At 47.7% G+C, this 17,908-nt stretch overlaps 1 protein-coding gene across 1 annotated transcript in view; it reads left to right on the top strand.

Moving 5' to 3' along the window:
• Positions 1–429: 429 nt before the first annotated feature.
• The window catches only part of LOC139229851 (class I histocompatibility antigen, F10 alpha chain-like), a 95,308-nt gene continuing 77,829 nt past the window's right edge, over positions 430–17,908 (top strand). Inside the window, exon 1 of the mRNA XM_070861469.1 lies at positions 430–616. Coding sequence (XP_070717570.1) covers positions 565–616 — 52 coding nt within the window. The 5' untranslated portion in view covers positions 430–564. The remainder of the gene's footprint in view (positions 617–17,908) is intronic.

The raw sequence follows: 17,908 nt of genomic DNA, 5'->3' as shown, positions 1-17,908 counted from the left end.
CCCACCCCTTTTATCGAAAGAGAGGGACACTGAAGCGTGTCAGCGCCATGTGGAGCATCCGCACAAGATTGCGCTCTGCTTCCGTTAAGGGGCGGCAAGCCACATTCAGCGGGACTTCTGCACCGGGGTCAGAAAGTCCTGGCCCCAGATGGTTACCACTCCCAATTGGGGCGCGGGGCAATTTTGCCCCCACTGTGAGGGGCAGCCCAGGATCCCAGTATATCTGCCCTTTACACTGGAGCTGGTGTATGAGGCTTGTTCAGTCTCAACCTTAGTTTCTGTTTCACAGACTGACTCTCAACCGGCCTCAGTTTGAGCTTCCTGGTAACTGGTGACAGGGGACTGCCAAGTGCTTTCATTGGAGATTGTTCCCAGAGTAACCAATCATTCACCCTCTGGCTCTGCATTTTCAGATCAAGGACATGATCAAAGTGCAAGATAAACAGTAAAGTGGGGCCCCAATAGACCTGTTGTGTATTTTTCAGTCTATAAACAGCCGATGTGTCCCACTCGGAGAGTTTTATTCCCAGTCACCGATTGGAATAGGGGCAGTGGATTCCCAGAATGTTGCTGATCCTTCTCTCCACATCCCTGTGCTTTTCCTGGGTCTCTCCCGGTAAGTAAAGAACTCAACCCTCCACTCTCACTCTCTGGGGGGTGATTCAGAACTTTTAGCGAGAGTTTGAAACGGGTGATATTTGATCAGCCGCCTGTTACACACACTGCCTGATATTTTGTACCACTGAAGCCAGCACAGGCTGTCAGTCTGAGGTGGGAGTTGTGTACACGCCCCGCGAGCAGATGTCGGCCTGGTTCGCAACCCGTGAGGCTGCCGCTGATTCTGCTTGCTGTAGCCTGGCGTAACGCTGGCCAATGTCCATCCAGGGGCGGAAAGGGGGCGGCACGAGTAGAGGGGTGGCCTCGGGCACTACCTTGGCAGTGACTCCGCTAACTCCCGCGCAATTTTACGTGAGCCAGTAGCGCAGCCCCCGGCGAAAATGTTTTGCGCCCGAGTGGCACCCACTGGAAGTGCTAACCGCCGTTGCAAAACAGGGCAATTTCAACCCCCTTGTGACTCACTTTTTATTTTTCTCTCTTCATGGAGGCGAAATTGGTCCTTGCCCCAATTGGGGGTGGTAATCTTCCGGGGCCAGGACTTTTATCATTTGCATTAAAGTGGAGGGCCACTGGCCACCAGGGCAGCATGAGACTGGGCCAGCAGCCCAGCACCCAAGATGGAGTGCCGGGCTGGGCCACCATGATTGGGTCTATTGTGTTCCTAACACAGATGAGACTGCACACAGGGAGGTTAAAGTAACAGTGACCTCAGTCTTTATTAAGACACTCCAGAGTGAGGAACAGGCCTTAGGGGCCGGCTTATATACAGTGCTCCCAAGGGATGCTGGGATCCCTTGGGACTTCAGGGGATGCGCTCCCTGGTGGTGGAACATGGGAGTACATGCTTTACAGATACACAACATCACTCCTCCCCCAAAGTCAAAGTGAAAACTATTTACAAGGTGAGGCGGTCGGGAGCCTTTCTTGCCCTGGTGGACTGCCTCGGTACAAATGTCTGTTCTGGTGTGTTGGGCTGTGCCCTCGCTGGGCTGGCGTGTTGTTGTCCCTGTAGGGCTGCTGGGTGAGCCTGGCCTTGCTGGGCTGTTGGGCGTGATGGGTTCGATTTCCTGGTCTGGCGTGGTGTCGTTGATCCTTTGGGTGTGTGTTGTGGGCTCGTAAAAGGTGGTGTCTGCTGTGGGTTGTTCAGGGCGGTCTGTGAACCGCAGCCTCGTTTGGTCCAGGTGCTTTCTGCAAATTTGTCCATTGTCTAGTTTGATTACAAACACCCTGTTCCCTTCTTTAGCTATCACCGTGCCAGCGATCCACTTGGGACCATGTCCATAGTTTAGCACATACACAGGGTCATTCAGATCAATTTCCCATGACACAGTGGCGTGACCATCGTTTACATTTTGTTGCTGCCGCCTGCTCTCTACCTGATCATGCAGTACACAGTTTTTTACTAGGGACAGCAGAGGATCTTGGCTGGTCCAAGTCCTAATCTGGCGGGCCATGACAGGTGATTTATCATTATCAAACGCTTCCATGACCATCAACAAGTCTGCGGGCTGCGCCATCATCAACAAGTTTGCAGGCTGCACCATTTCCACCCCCGTGGTGGGCAATGGTAGATGGCTGAGAGCATCCGCACAGTTCTCGGTGCCTGGCCTGTGGTGGATGGTATAGTTATATGCTGATAGCGCGAGTGCCCACCTTTGTAAGCGGGCTGAGGCATTAGTATTTATCCCCTTGTTTTCAGCAAACAGGGATATGAGGGGCTTGTGATCGGTTTCCAGCTCAAATTTGAGGCCAAACAGGTATTGATGCATTTTCTTTACCCTGAACACACACGCTAATGCCACTTTCTCAATCATGCTGTAGGCCCTCTCGGCCTTAGACAAGCTCCTGGAGGCATAGGCGACAGGTTGCAACTTCCCCGCAACGTTAGCTTTTTGGAATACACTCCCGACTCCGTACGACAACGCATCACATGCTAGCACAAGTCTTTTACACGGGGTGTACGATACAAGCAGCTTGTTGGAGCATAAAATGTTTCTGGCTTTCTCAAAAGCAATCACTTGTTTTTTTCCCCATACCCAGTTCTCACCTTTGCGCAATAACACATGTAGGGGCTCTAAGAGGGTGCTTAACCCCAGTAGGAAGTTACCAAAATAGTTGAGGAGTCCCAGGAACGACCGCAGCTCTGTGACGTTCTGTGGCCTGGGGGCGTTCCTGATAGCCTCTGCCTTGGCGTCTGTGGGCCGAATGCCATTCGCCGCGATCTTTCTCCCCAAAAACTCCGCTTCTGTTGCCATGAAGCTGCATTTCGACCTCTTCAGCCGCAGCCCTACACGATCCAGTCGCTGGAGGACCTCCTCCAGGTTTTGTAGGTGCTTGATGGTGTCCCGACCCGTGAACAATATGTCGTTCTGAAAAACCACCGTGTGTGGTACTGACTTGAGTAGGCTCTCCATGTTTCTCTGGAAGATCACTGCAGCCGACCGAATTCCAAACAGGCATCTGTTGTAGATCAACAGTCCCTTGTGCGTATTGATGCAGGTGAGGCCCTTCAAAAACTCCTCCAGCTCCTGCGTCATGTAGGCCGAAGTCAGGTTGAGCTTGGTGAACGTCTTTCCTCCTGCCAGTGTCGCAAATAGATCGTCTGCCTTGGGCAGCGGTATTGGACCTGTAGCGAGAAACGATTAATAGTTACTTTATAATCGCCGCAAATCCTGACCGTGCCATCACGTTTGAGTACTGGAACAATCGGGCTGGCCCACTCGCTGAATTCCACTGGGGAGATGATGCCCTCGCATTGCAACCTGTCCAGCTCGATTTCCACTCTCTCCCTCATCAAGTGAGGTACTGCTCGCACCTTGTGGTGAATGGGTCGTGCCTCTGGGACCAAGTGGATCCGCACCTTCGCCCCGGAAAAGTTTCCAATGCCTGGCTCAAAAAGGGAAAGAAATTTGTTAAGAACCTGGGTACATGAGGCCTCATCGACATGTGATAGCGCTCGGATGTCATCCCAGTTCCAGCGGATTTTGCCCAGCCAGCTCCTTCCAAGCAGTGTGGGGCCATCGCCTGGGACAATCCAGAGTGGCAGTTCGTGCACCGTGCCCTCGTAGGTGACCTTGACCACGGCGCTGCCCAGGACAGTGATGAGCTCTTTGGTGTACGTTCTCAGTTTCGTGTGGATGGGGCTCAGGGCTGGTCTGAGTGCCTTGTTGCACCACAGTCTCTCAAACACCTTTTTACTCATGATGGATTGGCTAGCGCCAGTGTCCAGTTCCATGGCTACGGGTAAGCCATTCAATTTTACATTTAGCATTATAGGTGGACATTTTGTCAAAAATATGTGCAGCCCATGTACTTCAGCATCTGCCTCCTCTCTCTGAGGCTCGAAATTGCTTTGATCCATCATGGACCGATCTTCCTCTGCCACGTGGTGGTTAGCAGGTTTTGCAGAGCTTGCAGCTCGTTTGCAAGCTCGTTGGAGGTGCCCCATTGTTCCACAACTCTTGCAAACATACCCTTTGAAGCGGCATGAATAGGCTGAATGGAAGCCTCCACAACGCCAACAAGGTGTGAATTGCCTTGCATTCATCCTTTGTTGCGGACTCTGAGTCATCTGGGTCACCTGAGGCCTGCTGGCAGTTGCAGACTCGTGGTTTCTGCCCTGTACATTTCTGCTCGCAAACACAGTTCCAGTTAATTTATGAACATTGCTAGCACTTGTGTGCTGAGAGATTTGTTTGGTGTTATCACTGGTGGACATAAACGCCTGTGCTATCGCAATGGCCTTACTGAGGGTCGGTGTCTCGACAGTCAAAAGTTTTCATAGGATGGTCTTGTGGCCAATGCCCAGTACAGAAAAGTCTCTGAGCATTTGCTCCAGGTAGCCATCAAACTCACATTGTCCTGCAAGTCGCCTTAGCTCGGCGACGTAGCTCGCCACTTCCTGACCTTCAGATCGCTGGTACGTGTAGAACCTATACCTCGCCATCGGCACGCTCTCCCTCGGATTAAGATGCTCCCGAACCAGTGTCCACAGCTCCTCATACGACTTATCTGTGGGTTTCACCGGAGCCAGAAGATTCTTCATGAGGCTGTAGGTCGGTGCCTCGCAGACTGTGAGGAGGACCGCTCTCCTTTTCACAGCGCTTCCTTCTCCGTCCAGCTCGTTGGCTACAAAGTACTGGTCTAGCCATTCGACATAGGCTTCCCAATCCTCACCCTCCGAGAACTTCTCCAGGATGCCCACAGTTTGCTGCACCTTTGCATTGGATTCGTATACTCGTCGCCGGTTATTGTGCTCCTAACACAGATGCACACAGGGAGGTTAAAGTAACAGTGACCTCAGTCTTTAATAAGACACTCCAGAGTGAGGAACAGGCCTTAGGGGCCGGCTTATATACAGTGCTCCCAAGGGATGCTGGGATCCCTTGGGACTTTAGGGGATGAGCTCCCTGGTGGCGGAACATGGGAGTGCATGCTTTACAGATACACAACAGGGTCAACCCACAAGTTGGCTGTCAAATGAAGATGGCAGCCCAGTGCGCTGCAGGCCTCCCCTTGATATCTGCCCGCGCCAGCGTTAAGAGGTTGATGCGGGGTGGTGATGGGCCACTGCGCACGGCAATGACATCATCACTGGTCTGCTAACTGCTGGCCGCAGAGTTGCCGGGATAGCGCCTCATAAACCTCCAGGGCAATTTCGCAGGAGGTGGTGGCACCCTCCTCCCCTGGGCGAAAACCGCCTTGCCTATTTAGTGCCCCCGGAGGCGCTATAAAAAGGGGAAATTTCGCCCCCCATATCTCTTTCTCTCTGTCTCACTCTATATCATAGAAAATAGGTGCAGGAGCAGGCCATTCGGCCCTTCGAGCCTGCACCACCATTCAATATGATTATGGCTGATCATGCAACTTCAGTACCCTATTGCTGCTTTCTCTCCATACCCCTTGATCCTTTTAGCTGTAAGGGCCACATCTAACTCTTTTTTGAACATATCTGACGAACTGGCCTCAACAACTTTCTGTGGTAGAGAATTCCACAGGTTCACAATTCTCTGAGTGAAGAAGTTTCTCCTCATCTCAGTCCTAAATGGCTTACCCCTTATCCTTAGACTGTGACCCCTGGTTCTGGACTTCCGCAATATCGGGAACATTCTTCCTGCATCTAACGTGTCCAATCCTGTCAAAATTTTATATGTTTCTATGAGATCCCCTCTCATTCTTCTAAATTCCAGTGAGTATAAGTCTAGCCGATCCAGTCTTTCTTCATATGTCAGTCCTGCCATCCTGGGAATCAGTCTGGTGAACCTTCGCTGCACTCGCTCAATAGCAAGAATGTCCTTCTTCAGATTAGGAGACCAAAACTGTACACAATATTCAAGGTGTGGCCTCACCAAGGCCCTGTACAACTGCAGTAAGACCTTCCTGCTCCTATACTCAAATCCTCTCGCTATGAAGGCCAACATGCCATTTGCCTTCTTCACCGCCTGTTGTACCTGCATGCCAACTTTCAATGGCTGATGTATCATGACACCCAGATCTCGTTGCACCTCCCCTTTTCCTAATCTGTCACCATTCAGATAATATTCTGCCTCCTTGTTTTTGCCATCAAAGTGGATAACCTCACATTTATCTACATTATACTGCATCTGCCATGCATTTGCCTGTCCTGTCCTGTCACCTAACCTGTCGAAGTCACCCTGCAGCCTCTTAGCATCCTCCTCACAGCTCACACTGCCACCCAGCTTAGTGTCATCTGCAAACATGGAGATATTACATTGAATTCCTTCATCAATCATTGATGTATATTGTAAATAGCTGGGGTCCCAGCACTGAGCCTTGCTGTACCCCACGAGTCACTGCCTGCCATTCTGAAAAGGACCCGTTTATTCCTACTCTTTGCTTCCTATCTGCCAACCAGTTCTCTATCCACGTCAATATATTACCCCCAATACCATGTGCTTTTATTTTGCACACTAATCTCTTGTGTGGGACTTGCCAAAAGCCTTTTGAAAGTCCAAATACACCACATCCACAGGTTCTCCCTTGTCCACTCTATTAGTTACATCCTCAAAAAATTCTAGAAGATTTGTCAAGCATGATTTCCCTTTCATAAATCCATGCTGACTTGGACCGATCCTGTCACTGATTTCCAAATGCCCTGCTATTTCATCTTTAATAATTGATTCCAGCATTTTCCCCACCACTGGTGTCAGGCTAACCGGTCTATAATTCCCTGTTTTTTCTCTCCCTCCTTTTTAAAAAGTGGTGTTACATTAGCTACCCTCCAATCCATAGGAACTGATCCACTCCCCATTTCACTCTAATAGGAATATAGGAACAGGAGGAGGCCATTCAACCCCTCAAGCCTATTCCATCATTCAATGAGAAAATGGCTGATCTGTGACCTAACTCCCTATACCAGCCTTTGGCCCATATCCATTAATACCTTTGGTTAACAAAAATTTAGATTTAAATTTAACAATTGATCTAGCATCAATTGCCGTTTGCGGAAGAGAAACTTTTCCCACCCTTTGTGTGTAGAAATGTTTCCTAATTTCACTCCTGAAAGGTCTGGCTCTAATCTTTAAACTATGTCCCCTCGTCCTAGAATCCTAAACAAGCAGCAGTAGTTTCTCTCTTTCTACCCTATCTGCTCCCCTTAATATCTTGGAAACTTCGAGTAAATCATCCTTAACCATCTAAATTCCAAGGAACACAATCCTAAATTCTGTAATCTCTCCTTGTAATTTAACCCTTGAAATCCGGGTATCATTCTAGTAAGCCTACGCTGCACTCCCTCCAAGGCCAATATATCCTTCCTAAGGTGGGGTGCCCAGAACTGAACACAGTATTCCTTCTAGAAGTCATAGGATTACATGGGATATACGGCACAGAAGCAGGCCATTCAGCCCAACCAGTCCATGCCGGCGTTTATGCTCCACTCGAGCCTCCTCCCGTCTTTGCACATCTAAATCTATCAGCATAATCCTCTATTCCCTTCTCCCTCATATGCTGGTCTAGTCTCCCCTTAAATGCAACTATACTATTCGCTTCAACCCCTCCCTGTGGTAGCGAGTTCCACATTCTCACCATTCTGAGTAAAGAAGTTCCTTCTGAATTCCCTATTTGATTTCTTGGTGACTATCTTATATTGATGGTCACTAATTTTGTTCTTCCCCACATGTGGAAGCATTCTCTCTGTATCCACTCCATCAAAACCTTTCAAACTTTTAAAGACCTCTATTAGGTCACCCCTCAGTGTTCTCTTTTCAAGAGAAAAGAGACCCAGATTGTTCATCCTTTCCTGGTAGGTATACCCTTGTATTTCTGGCATCAACCTTGTAAATCTTCTCTGCACCCTCTCCAGTGCCTCTATATCCTTTTTAGAATATGATGACCAGAAATACACACAGTGCTGGTCTAACCACAGTTCGATACGGGTTTAGCATAACTTTCCTACTTTTCAATTCTATCCCTCTCGAAATAAACCCGAGAGCTTGGTTTGCTTTTTTATGGCCTTGTTAATCTGTGTTGATACTTTTTTCTAATTTGTGTATTTGCTATCGAAATCCCTTTGCTCTTCTACACCTCTTAGATTTGTATTTTCCAAGTAATATGTGACCTCCCTATTTTTCTTACCAAAATGTGTTACCTCATATTTATCTGCGTTGCATTTCATTTACCAATTATATGCCCATTCTGCAAGTTTATTAATGCCCTCCTGTAATTTGTTGCAGTCCTCCTCAGTCTTGACCATCGCCCACAATTTGGTGTCATTTGCATATTTGGAAATTGTGGTTTTGATTCCAAAGTCTACATTGTTAATATAGGGCCGAAAATTCGCACAGACCCGAAGAGGCCTCGCAAAAGCTGGTTTTCGGGACGCAATGCGCATGTGCCAAAAATCAGCTTTTCTGATCTGTCAGGATTTCTCTGAAGAGGATCCTCTGCATTCCCGGGAGAAGGACATGCGCGCGGGAGAGATTGAGTTATTTGCCCAGCGAATGTCTTTCAAACTTTTACGCCTAGTAAAAGCAGCCGCATAGCTTACTTTTACCAGCGTAAGAGTTCTAAAACATATAAAAATTAAATTTAAACATTCATTTTTATGTTTAAAACCCTGTCCATTAAGGTAAGTTTATTTTTAACACTATTAAAACACACAAAAAATTCCAAAAAATATATATTTTTTTCTGAAACATTTAATTACATTTAATTTCAATTAACTTTAAATATTTTATTTATTTATTATGCTGTATTTCGGTGTTTTATGGGTTTTGCTCATTGATAGTAATGGGAGCCCGTACAAATAGAGCTCCCATTTTTATCAATGAGAATACTGCAAAGTGATTGGTGGTCCAGGCCCATGTGACTCCAGCTTGTACGTACGTTCCTCGAAAACATCTCCCCATGCGTTGCGCAGTGAATCTAGGCCTCCGACTGGGATTTTACATTTCTCCAGAACCAACAGGTAGATTTATAGATTTTTTGGGGGTCGGAGGTATTTGTACGAAGCAATCCTCCGACCGCAATTTTCGGCTAATAAATTGTGAACAACAGTGGACCCAGCGCTGATCCTTGTAGAACACCACTATCCACCTTCAGCTACTGTGAATAGCGACCTTTTACCCCTACTCTCTGCTTTCTGTCTTGAAGCCAACTAGTTATCCATTCTGTTACTCATTCTGACTCTGCATTCTCTGACCTTATTCATTAGTCTATTATGTGGTATCTTATCGAAGGCCTATTGAAAATCTAAATTACATCCAATGTATTACCATTGTCTAATTTCTCTGTTATCTCTTCAATAAATTCAATGAGGTTGGTCAAGCAAGACTTTCCCTTTTGAAATCCAGGCTGACTATTGACTACTATATTTTTTGTTTCTGGATGTTTTATTCTCTCCTTTAGTAGGGATTTCATTATTTTTCCTACATCAATGTTGAGCTGACTGGTCTATAATTCCCTGGACATGTTCTACCCCGCTTCTAAAATATAGGTATTATTTTAGCTATCTGCCAGTCCTCTGGCACCTTTTTCTAACACATTATTAAATATGTGTAGTAATATCTCTACTATCTCTTCAATAGATATTTTACTATTTTGTTTTATGTTTTATGTTTCTTGATAATTTAATTTCATAGTTCCTTTTGCCTTTCAAATTGTGTTTTTGACTTCTCTCCTAATCTCTTCGTATAAGCCAAGTTTACTGATGATACAAAGATGGGTCAGAGAGCAAATTGTGAGGAGGACACAAGACATCTGCAAAGGGATATAGACAGGTTAAGTGAGTGGGCAAAAATTTGGCAAATGGAGTATAATGTGGGAAAATGTGAGGTTATCCACTTTGGCAGAACAAATAGAAAAGCAAATTATAATTTAAATGGAGAAAAATTGCAAAGTGCTGCAGTACAGAGGGACCTGGGGGTCCTTGTGCATGAAACACAAAAAGTTAGTATGCAGGTACAGCAAGTAATCAGGAAGGCAAATGGAATGTTGGCCTTTATTGCAAGGGGGATAGAGTATAAAAGCAGAGAAGTCCTGCTACAACTGTACAGGGTATTGGTGAGGCCACACCTGGAGTACTGCGTACAGTTTTGGTCTCCGTATTTAAGGAAGGATATACTTGCATTGGAGACTGTTCAGAGCAGGTTCAGTAGATTGATTCCGGAGATGAAGGGGTTGTATTAGGAAGATAGGTTGAGTAGGTTGGGCCTAAAAACATTGGAGTTCAGAAGAATGAGGGGTGATCTTATCGAAACATATAAGATAATGAGGGGGCTCGACAAGGTGGATGCAGAGAGGATACTTCCACTCATCAGGGAAACTAAAACTGGGGGACATAGTCTCAGAATAAGTCCTCCCATTAAACACTGAGATGAGGAGGAATTTCTTCTCGCAGAGGGTTATAAATCTGTGGAATTCTCTACCCGAGAGAGCTGTGGAGGCTGGGTCATTGAATATATTTATGGTGGAGATAGTCAGATTTTTGAGCGAGAATGGAGTGAAGGGTTATGGGGAGTGGGAAGGGAATTGGAGCAGAGTCCATTATCAGATCAGTCATGATCTTATTAAATTGCGGAGCAGGTTCGAGGGGCCAAATGGCCGACTCCTGCTCCTATTTCTTATTCTCCCCTGCTGTTCATGAACTTAGTGTATGCCTCTTTCCTTACCCTCAATTTTTCCCGTGTTTTTATTCATCCATGGAGTCTCATTACTGTTTAGCTTGTTCTTGTTTTTTAGTGGAATAAAAACTTCCCGGATGATGAACACTGTTTTAAATAATTGTTTGCCAATATTGTTGTCCATTTTATTTTCCCAAGTTCTATTCTCAGCCCCTCAAAATCAGCATTTCTCCAATCTATTACCCTGGTCTTACTTGTGTCGTTCTGAATTATAATCTTAAAACATATTATATGATCGTCATTATTACCTTGATGTTCCCCAACTTTTACTTCTTTTATCAGCTCTGGTTCATTCGCCATTACTAGATCCAAAAGATCCCTTGTTGGGATTCTTACATATTGGGTTCGAAAGGAGATCTCTAATATTGTAGCAACTCTGTTCCCTTATCCCCTTTACTTGCCTCTTTTGTCCGATTAATATTGGGGTAGGCTAAAATTCCGCATGATTATTATTCTATGTTTTTTTTACTCATTTCCCTAATTTGTTTGTATACTTCTTCCTCCACCTCCCTTCACTATTAGGTGAGTTGTACACTACCCCTATCAGTGTACAAAAGCAAAATATTGAGGATGCTGGAATCTGGAATAAAAACAGAAAATGCTGGAAATCTCAGCAGGTCAGGCAGCATCTGTGGAGCGAGAAACAAAGTTAACATTGCGGGTCGATGACCCTTTGTCAGAACTGCCGAATGTCCGAAAAGAGCAGATTCTTAAGCACTGAAAGGGGGAGGGGAAGAAAGAACATAAGGGAAGGTCTGTGATAAGGTGGAAGGCAGGAGAGATTAGAGAGACAAATAGGATGATGGGCCAAATTGAAATGGTAATGGGCAGAAGTTAGAAAAAGGTTACTCTGGATAGGGTGTGAATGGCGGAATAATGACCAGCTGTCATTGGAGACAAAGAGAAAAAAAAGAGGAGAAAAAACCCCATAAGATGAGGGGCGGGGGTGGTGGGGGGAGGGGAAAGGGAGCCAAAAATGGGCAGGGGTTATGCTCTGAAATTGTTGAACTCGATGTTGAGTCCAGAGGCTGTAAAGTGCGTAAACAAAAGATGAGGTGCTGTTCCTCGAACTTGCGTTGAGCTTTGTTGGAACAGTGCAGGAGACCGAGGTCAGAGATATCAGAGTGGGAGTGGAATGGAGAATTAAAGTGACAGGCGACTGGAAGCTCAGGGTCACACTTACAGACTGAACAGAGGCGTTTAACAAAGCGGTCACCCAATCCATGCTTGGTCTCCCCAATGTAGAGGAGACCACATTGTGAGCAGCGAATACAATATACTAAATTGAAAGAAGTACAAGTAAATCGCTGTTACACCTGGAAGGAGTATTTGGGGCCCTGGATAGTGGGAAGGGAAGAGGTAAAAGGGCAGGTGTTGCATCTCCTGCACTTGCACGGAAAGCTGCCGTGGGAAGGGGAGGGGGTGCTGGGGGTGACTGCGGAATGGACCAGGGGGTCGCGGAGGGAGCAGTCCCTTCGGAATGCTGAGAGGGGAGGGGAGGGGAAGATGTGATTGGTGGTGGGATCACGCTGGAGGTGGCGGAAATCACAGAGGATGATCCGTTGAACGTGGAGGCTGGTGGGGTGAAAGGTGAGGATAAGGGGAACCCTGTCGTGGTTCTGAGAGGGAGGGGAAGGGGTGAGACCAGAGTTGCGGGAAATAGACCGAACACGGTCGAGGGCCATGTTAACTATGGTGGAGGGGAATCCTCGGCTGAGGAAAAAAGAAGATATGTCAGGGGCACTAGTGTGAAAGTGGCATTGTCAGAGCACATGCGACATGGACGGAGAAACTGGGAGAATGGAATGGAGTCCTTATAGGATGCGGGGTGAGAGAAAGTGTAGTCCAGGTGGCTGTGGGAGTCAGTGGGTTGTACGCTGAAAACCAGCTTTTGCGATGCCTTCCCGGGTCCATAGAAACTCCATACAGACCCGGGGAGGCCGGGATTTCAGGGCCATTATCTTTTATCTTTATCCACGTGGATTCTATTTCTGTCACTTTTTTCTACTACCATTATGTTATCCCTAATAAGTACACCTCCCCTTTTTCTCCCTCTATCTTTTCTAAATGTGTTATACCCTGCAATGGTTAATTCCCAGTCCTGATTTCTCTGTAGCCATGTCTCAGTAATCTCTATTATGTCTGGTTCCTTGCAACACACAATTGCCTCCAGCTCTCCTGTTTTATTATGGACACTGTGCATTGATATACAGATAGTTTAATTCATTTCTAATAGCAGTTCCTGTCACTTTATTTTTAACCATCTTTTTACATTCCTGTTCTATAACTATTTATTGCCTGGCAATCAATGTCCTCCCTTACCGTATTCTTTCCTAGACTCTCCTTACCTTTTTTGTTTAAATTTAGGCTGGTTTCACTTCTTATCTTACTAGTTTAAAGACTTTGTCACCTCCCTATTTACCCTTTCTGCTAGATTCTAGGTCCCATCCTGGTTCAGGTAGAGCCTGTCCCATCAGTACAGCTCCTGTCTGTCCCAGTACCGGTGCCAGTGTCCCATGAAAAGGAACCCCTCTTTCCCACACCAGCCCTTTAGCCACGTGTTAATTCTCCTGATCTGACTGTTTCTATGCCAATTTGCAAATGGCTCAGGCAATAATCCAGATATTATTACCCTCAAGCTCCTGCTTTTTAAATTTAGTTCCCAACTCCTGATACTCCTTCAGCAGGACCTCCTCCCTGTTCCTACCTATATCATTTGTTCCGATATGGACCATGACAGCTAGATTTAACCCCTCCCTTTCCAAATTCCTCTCCAGTACCCTTGAGATATCCCTTACCCTGGCAGGTAATGCACCCTTTGGGATTCTCGTGCTTGGCTGCAGAGGATGCTATCTATCCCTGTAATTATAGAGTCTCCTATCACTACCACATTTCTATTCTGCTCTTCCCGCACCCATCTTGGACAGCTCTGAGCCATGGTGCCTTGGTCTGCATTGTGGCTGACCTCTCTGCAGTCTTTCTCTTTGTCCTCACAGGTAGTGAGTACATCATACCTATTGGACAGGACCAGTGTCCGCGGGCCCTCCTTCTCAACAACAACAACAACAACTTGTATTTCTATAGCCCGTTAACGTAGTGAAATATCCTAAGTCGCTTCACAGGAGCATTATGAGACAAAAAAATTGACACGAGCCACATAGGAGAAAATAGGACAGGTGACCAAAAACTTAGTCAAAAAGGTAGGTTTTAAGGAGCATCTTGAAGGAGGAAAGAGAGATGGAGAGGTTTACGCAGCAACTTCCAAACCCTAGGGCCCAGGCAACAGAAGGCACGGCCACCAATAGTTGAGCGATTATAATCAGGGATGTTCAAGAGGGCAGAATTAGAGGAGTGCAGACATCTCGGGGGGGGGGGGGGGAGGGGGGGCGTTGTGGGGCTGGCGGTGATCACAGAGATAGGGAGGGGCAAGGCCATGGAAGGATTTGAAAACAAAGATAAGAATCTTGAAATAGAGTTGTTGCTGAGCCGGGAGCACAGGGGTGATGGGTTGTGAACAGTCTGGTTTAGCCTCAGTCAGAAGTTGGGGAGAGGGACGGAGTCAGTGGCTAGGGAACAGAGTTTGTGGCGGGGACCGAAAACAATGGCTTCAGTCTTCCCAATATTCAATTGGAGAAATTTCTGCTCATCCAGAATTGGATGTTGGACAAGCAGTCTGACAATTTAGAGACCGTGGAGAGGTTGAGAGAAGTGGTAGTGAGGTAGAGCTGGTTGTCATCGGCGTACATGTGGAAACTGGTGCTGTGTTTTCAACCTCTCCTAAGGCTACCAGTTTCCTGAGCAGTCACACCCTCCCTTTCCAGAACCTGTGCTTTCCTCTGGGGTGTGACTGTTTTCTGGATAAAACTGTCCAGAAATTCCTTCCCCTCTCTTATGTTTCGGATATGTCTAACTCTGTTGCCTACTCCAGCTCAATGATGCTGAGCCAGAGTGACTGAAGGCAGAGACATTTCCTGCAGATGTGGGAATCCGGGACAGTCTCACTGTCCACAAACTTCCACATACGACAGTCCTGACACATAGCCTGCCTGCCCTGCCAGCTCTAGTCTTTTTTATTTATTTGTTTATTGATAGCTTGAATTCGTTAAAGTTTTTAATCAAATGATTATTTATAGTTATATTAATTAGTTTATCTAGTTAAGTTATTCATTTAATAATTAAATAGTTATAGTTCCCCAGCTCTTAGTTTAAACCAGTACCTAGCTTAGAGAGAAAAAAACATTGTAATACTCACCGACCAATCTGCTGTCCTGTGGAGGAAAGGCAGCTCTTCCTTCCCCCTCTGCTTCGAATTCCCACTCTCTCCAAATCACTTTAAGTGCACTCCATTTAAGATCACTCTGTGCAGACTATATAAATAACATCTGTGCAGTCCATACAAAATAACTTCCAGACATTCCCCAGTCCACTACTTTAGTCAACTCTTCAAAAAATTCAGTCAGGTTCGTCAGGCGTGACCAACCTTTCATAAATCCATGCTGGTTCTCTCTGATCAGCTGAAAATGTTCAAGGTGTTCAGTCACCCTATCCTTAATTCGAGACTCAAGTAATTTTACGACACCAGATGTTTGGCTAACTGGTCTATAATTCCCTGGTTTCCCTCTCTCACCATTCTTAAATAGCGGAATGACATGCGCAATTTTCCAATCTAAAGGACAAGTTCCTGAATTGAGAGACATTCAGAAGATTCTCATTCGGGCACTTGCAATGTGTACTTGCTTTATGTGCTCACCTACTTCCTTTAAGGATGCGCTTATTTGTACTGGCCGCCCTTTGTCTCTGATTGGTCCTCTTGGAGGATAAGCCACACCCTCAAGTTTCTCTGGAATGTGTAACACGAACTGCCCATCCCAACGTGTCACTGACTTTGCAATTTGTAACTCGATCCACTTTGACTTCCAGAAGCCACAGAGAATAGATCTCCCCAGAAGACACCAAGGGCCAGCCAAAGTCCCTTGCCCCTCAGCACACATGCTGCCTCACCCAGCCTCTGTGCCTTACCCCAGTCCAAGTGTATGTCTCCCCAGCGCAAGTGCATCCTTCCTCCAGCCGAAGTCCCGTATCCCAGTCCAAGTGCATGCCTCCGCCAACTGAAGTCCCTTAACCCAGCAGAAGTGCTGCCTCCTCCAGCCGAAGTGCCTTTCCCCCCAGGCACTCTTTTTTTTTCTCTCTCTCTCTCTCTCTCCCTCCCCAGTCTCTCTCTCCTTCCTCCTCCCAGTCTCTCTTTTTCTCCCCCCAGAATCTCTCTCTTCCCTCACAGTCTCTCTCTCCCTCCTCCTCACAGTCTCTCTCTCCCTCCTCCCCCCAGTCTCTCTCTCCTCCGCCCAGTCTCTCTCTTTCTGCTCCCCCCCCAGTCTCTCTCCCACCCCAGTCTCTTTCCCCCCAGTCTCTCTCTCCTCCTCCCAGTCTCTCTCTTTCTCTCCCCCCAGAGTCTCTCTCTTCCCTCACAGTCTCTCTCTCCCTCCTCCCCCCAGTCTCTCTCTCCTCCGCCCAGTCTCTCTCTTTCTGCTCCCCCCGCCAGTCTCTCTACCCCCAGTCTCTCTCTCCTCCTCCCAGTCTCTCTCTCTCTGCCCCCAGGCGCTCTCACTCCCCCAGGTTCTCTCCCGCTCTCCCCCCCAGCCTCTCTCTGTCTCTCACCGCAGGTACTCACTTTCTCCCTCCCCCAGTCTCTCTCTCTCTCTGCCCCAGTATCTCTCTCTCTCTCCCCCCAGTCTCTCTCTCTCTCCCCCCCAGTCTCTCTCAATCTCCCCTCCAGTCTCTCTCAATCTCCCCCCCAGTCTCTCTCTCTCTCCCCCCAGTCTCTCTCTTTCTCCCCCCCCCAGTCTCTCTCTCTGTCCCAGTATCTCTCTCTCTCTGTCCCAGTATCTCTCTCTCTCCCCCCCCAGTCTCTCTCTCTCTCTCTCCCCCCAGTCTCTTTCTCTCTCTCTCTCCCAAGTCTCTCTCGCTCTCTCCTCAGTTTATCTCTCCCCCATCTATCTCTCCTCCCAGTCTCTCTCTTTCGCTCTCTCTCTCTCCCCAGTCTATCTCTCCCCCCAATCTCTCTCTCTCTCTTCCCAGGCGCTCTCTTTCTCCCCCCAGGCGCTCTCTCTCTCCTCTCTCTCATCCCACAGGCTCTCTCTCACTACCCCAGACTCTCTCTCTCTCATACCCCCAGTCTCTCTCTCTCTCTGCCACTTCCCCCAGACGTTCTCTTTCTCTCTCTCCCTCCCCAGTGTCTCTCTCTTTCTCTCCGTCTCCCAGTCTCTCTCTCTATCGCCCCCCCCCCCCAGGCTCTCTCTCTCTCCCCCCAGGTGCACTCTCTCTATCCCTCCCCCAGTCTCACTCTCTCTCTCTCTCTCCCCCCAGTCGCTCTCCCCAATCTCTCTCCCCCCACAGTCTATCTCTCTTTCTCTCTCTCTTGCCAGTCTCTTTCTCTCTCTCCCCCACCCCCCACAGTCTCTCTCTCTCCTTCTCCAGTGTCTCTCTCTCTCTCTCTCCCTCCCAGTTGCTCGCTCTCTCCCTCACTTCCCCCAGGTGCTCTCTCTTTCCCTCTCTCCCTCCCCCAGTCTCTCTCTCTCCCTTTCTCTCTCTCTGCCCCCCAGTCTCTCTGTCGCCCCCCCCCCCCCCCAAGGCTCTCACTCCCTCCCCCCAGGCGCTCACTCTCTCCCCCTCACCTTCCCTCTGGCTCTCTCTCTCCCCCCAGGCACTCTCACTCTCTCTTTCTCTCTCTCTCACTTCCCTCAGGCGCTCTTTCTTTCTCGCTCTCTCTCCCTCCCCCAGTCTCTCTCTCTCACTCTCCGTCCCCCGGTCTCTCTCCTTCCCTCAGTCTCTCTCTCTCTCTCCCCCAGACGCGCTCTCTCTCTCTCTCTCTCTCTCTCTCTCCCTCCCCCAGGCGCTCTCTCTCTCTTTCTCTCTGTCATGTATTCAACTATCATTGTAACCCATGTATAAACTGACCTAAGTTGTACACCTTCAGAACATTGGCCACAAGGTGGTGAACTTGTGGGAGACACTCCTAACCTGGACTTTCCAGTATAAAAGGGGAAGCTCCACCCACCCTCTGTCTCTTGAGGTCTTGGTAATAAAGGTAACTGGTCAGAGTGATCTTCTCTCAAGTATGGGCCTCGTGTGCATTTATACTGTATAGGAAG

Source organism: Pristiophorus japonicus, chromosome 19, assembly GCF_044704955.1.
Source record: "Pristiophorus japonicus isolate sPriJap1 chromosome 19, sPriJap1.hap1, whole genome shotgun sequence".
In the NCBI taxonomy this organism is placed as follows: Eukaryota; Metazoa; Chordata; class Chondrichthyes; family Pristiophoridae; genus Pristiophorus; species Pristiophorus japonicus.
The sequence above is the reverse complement of the archived record's forward strand: the minus strand, read 5'-3'. Positions and strand labels throughout refer to the sequence as shown.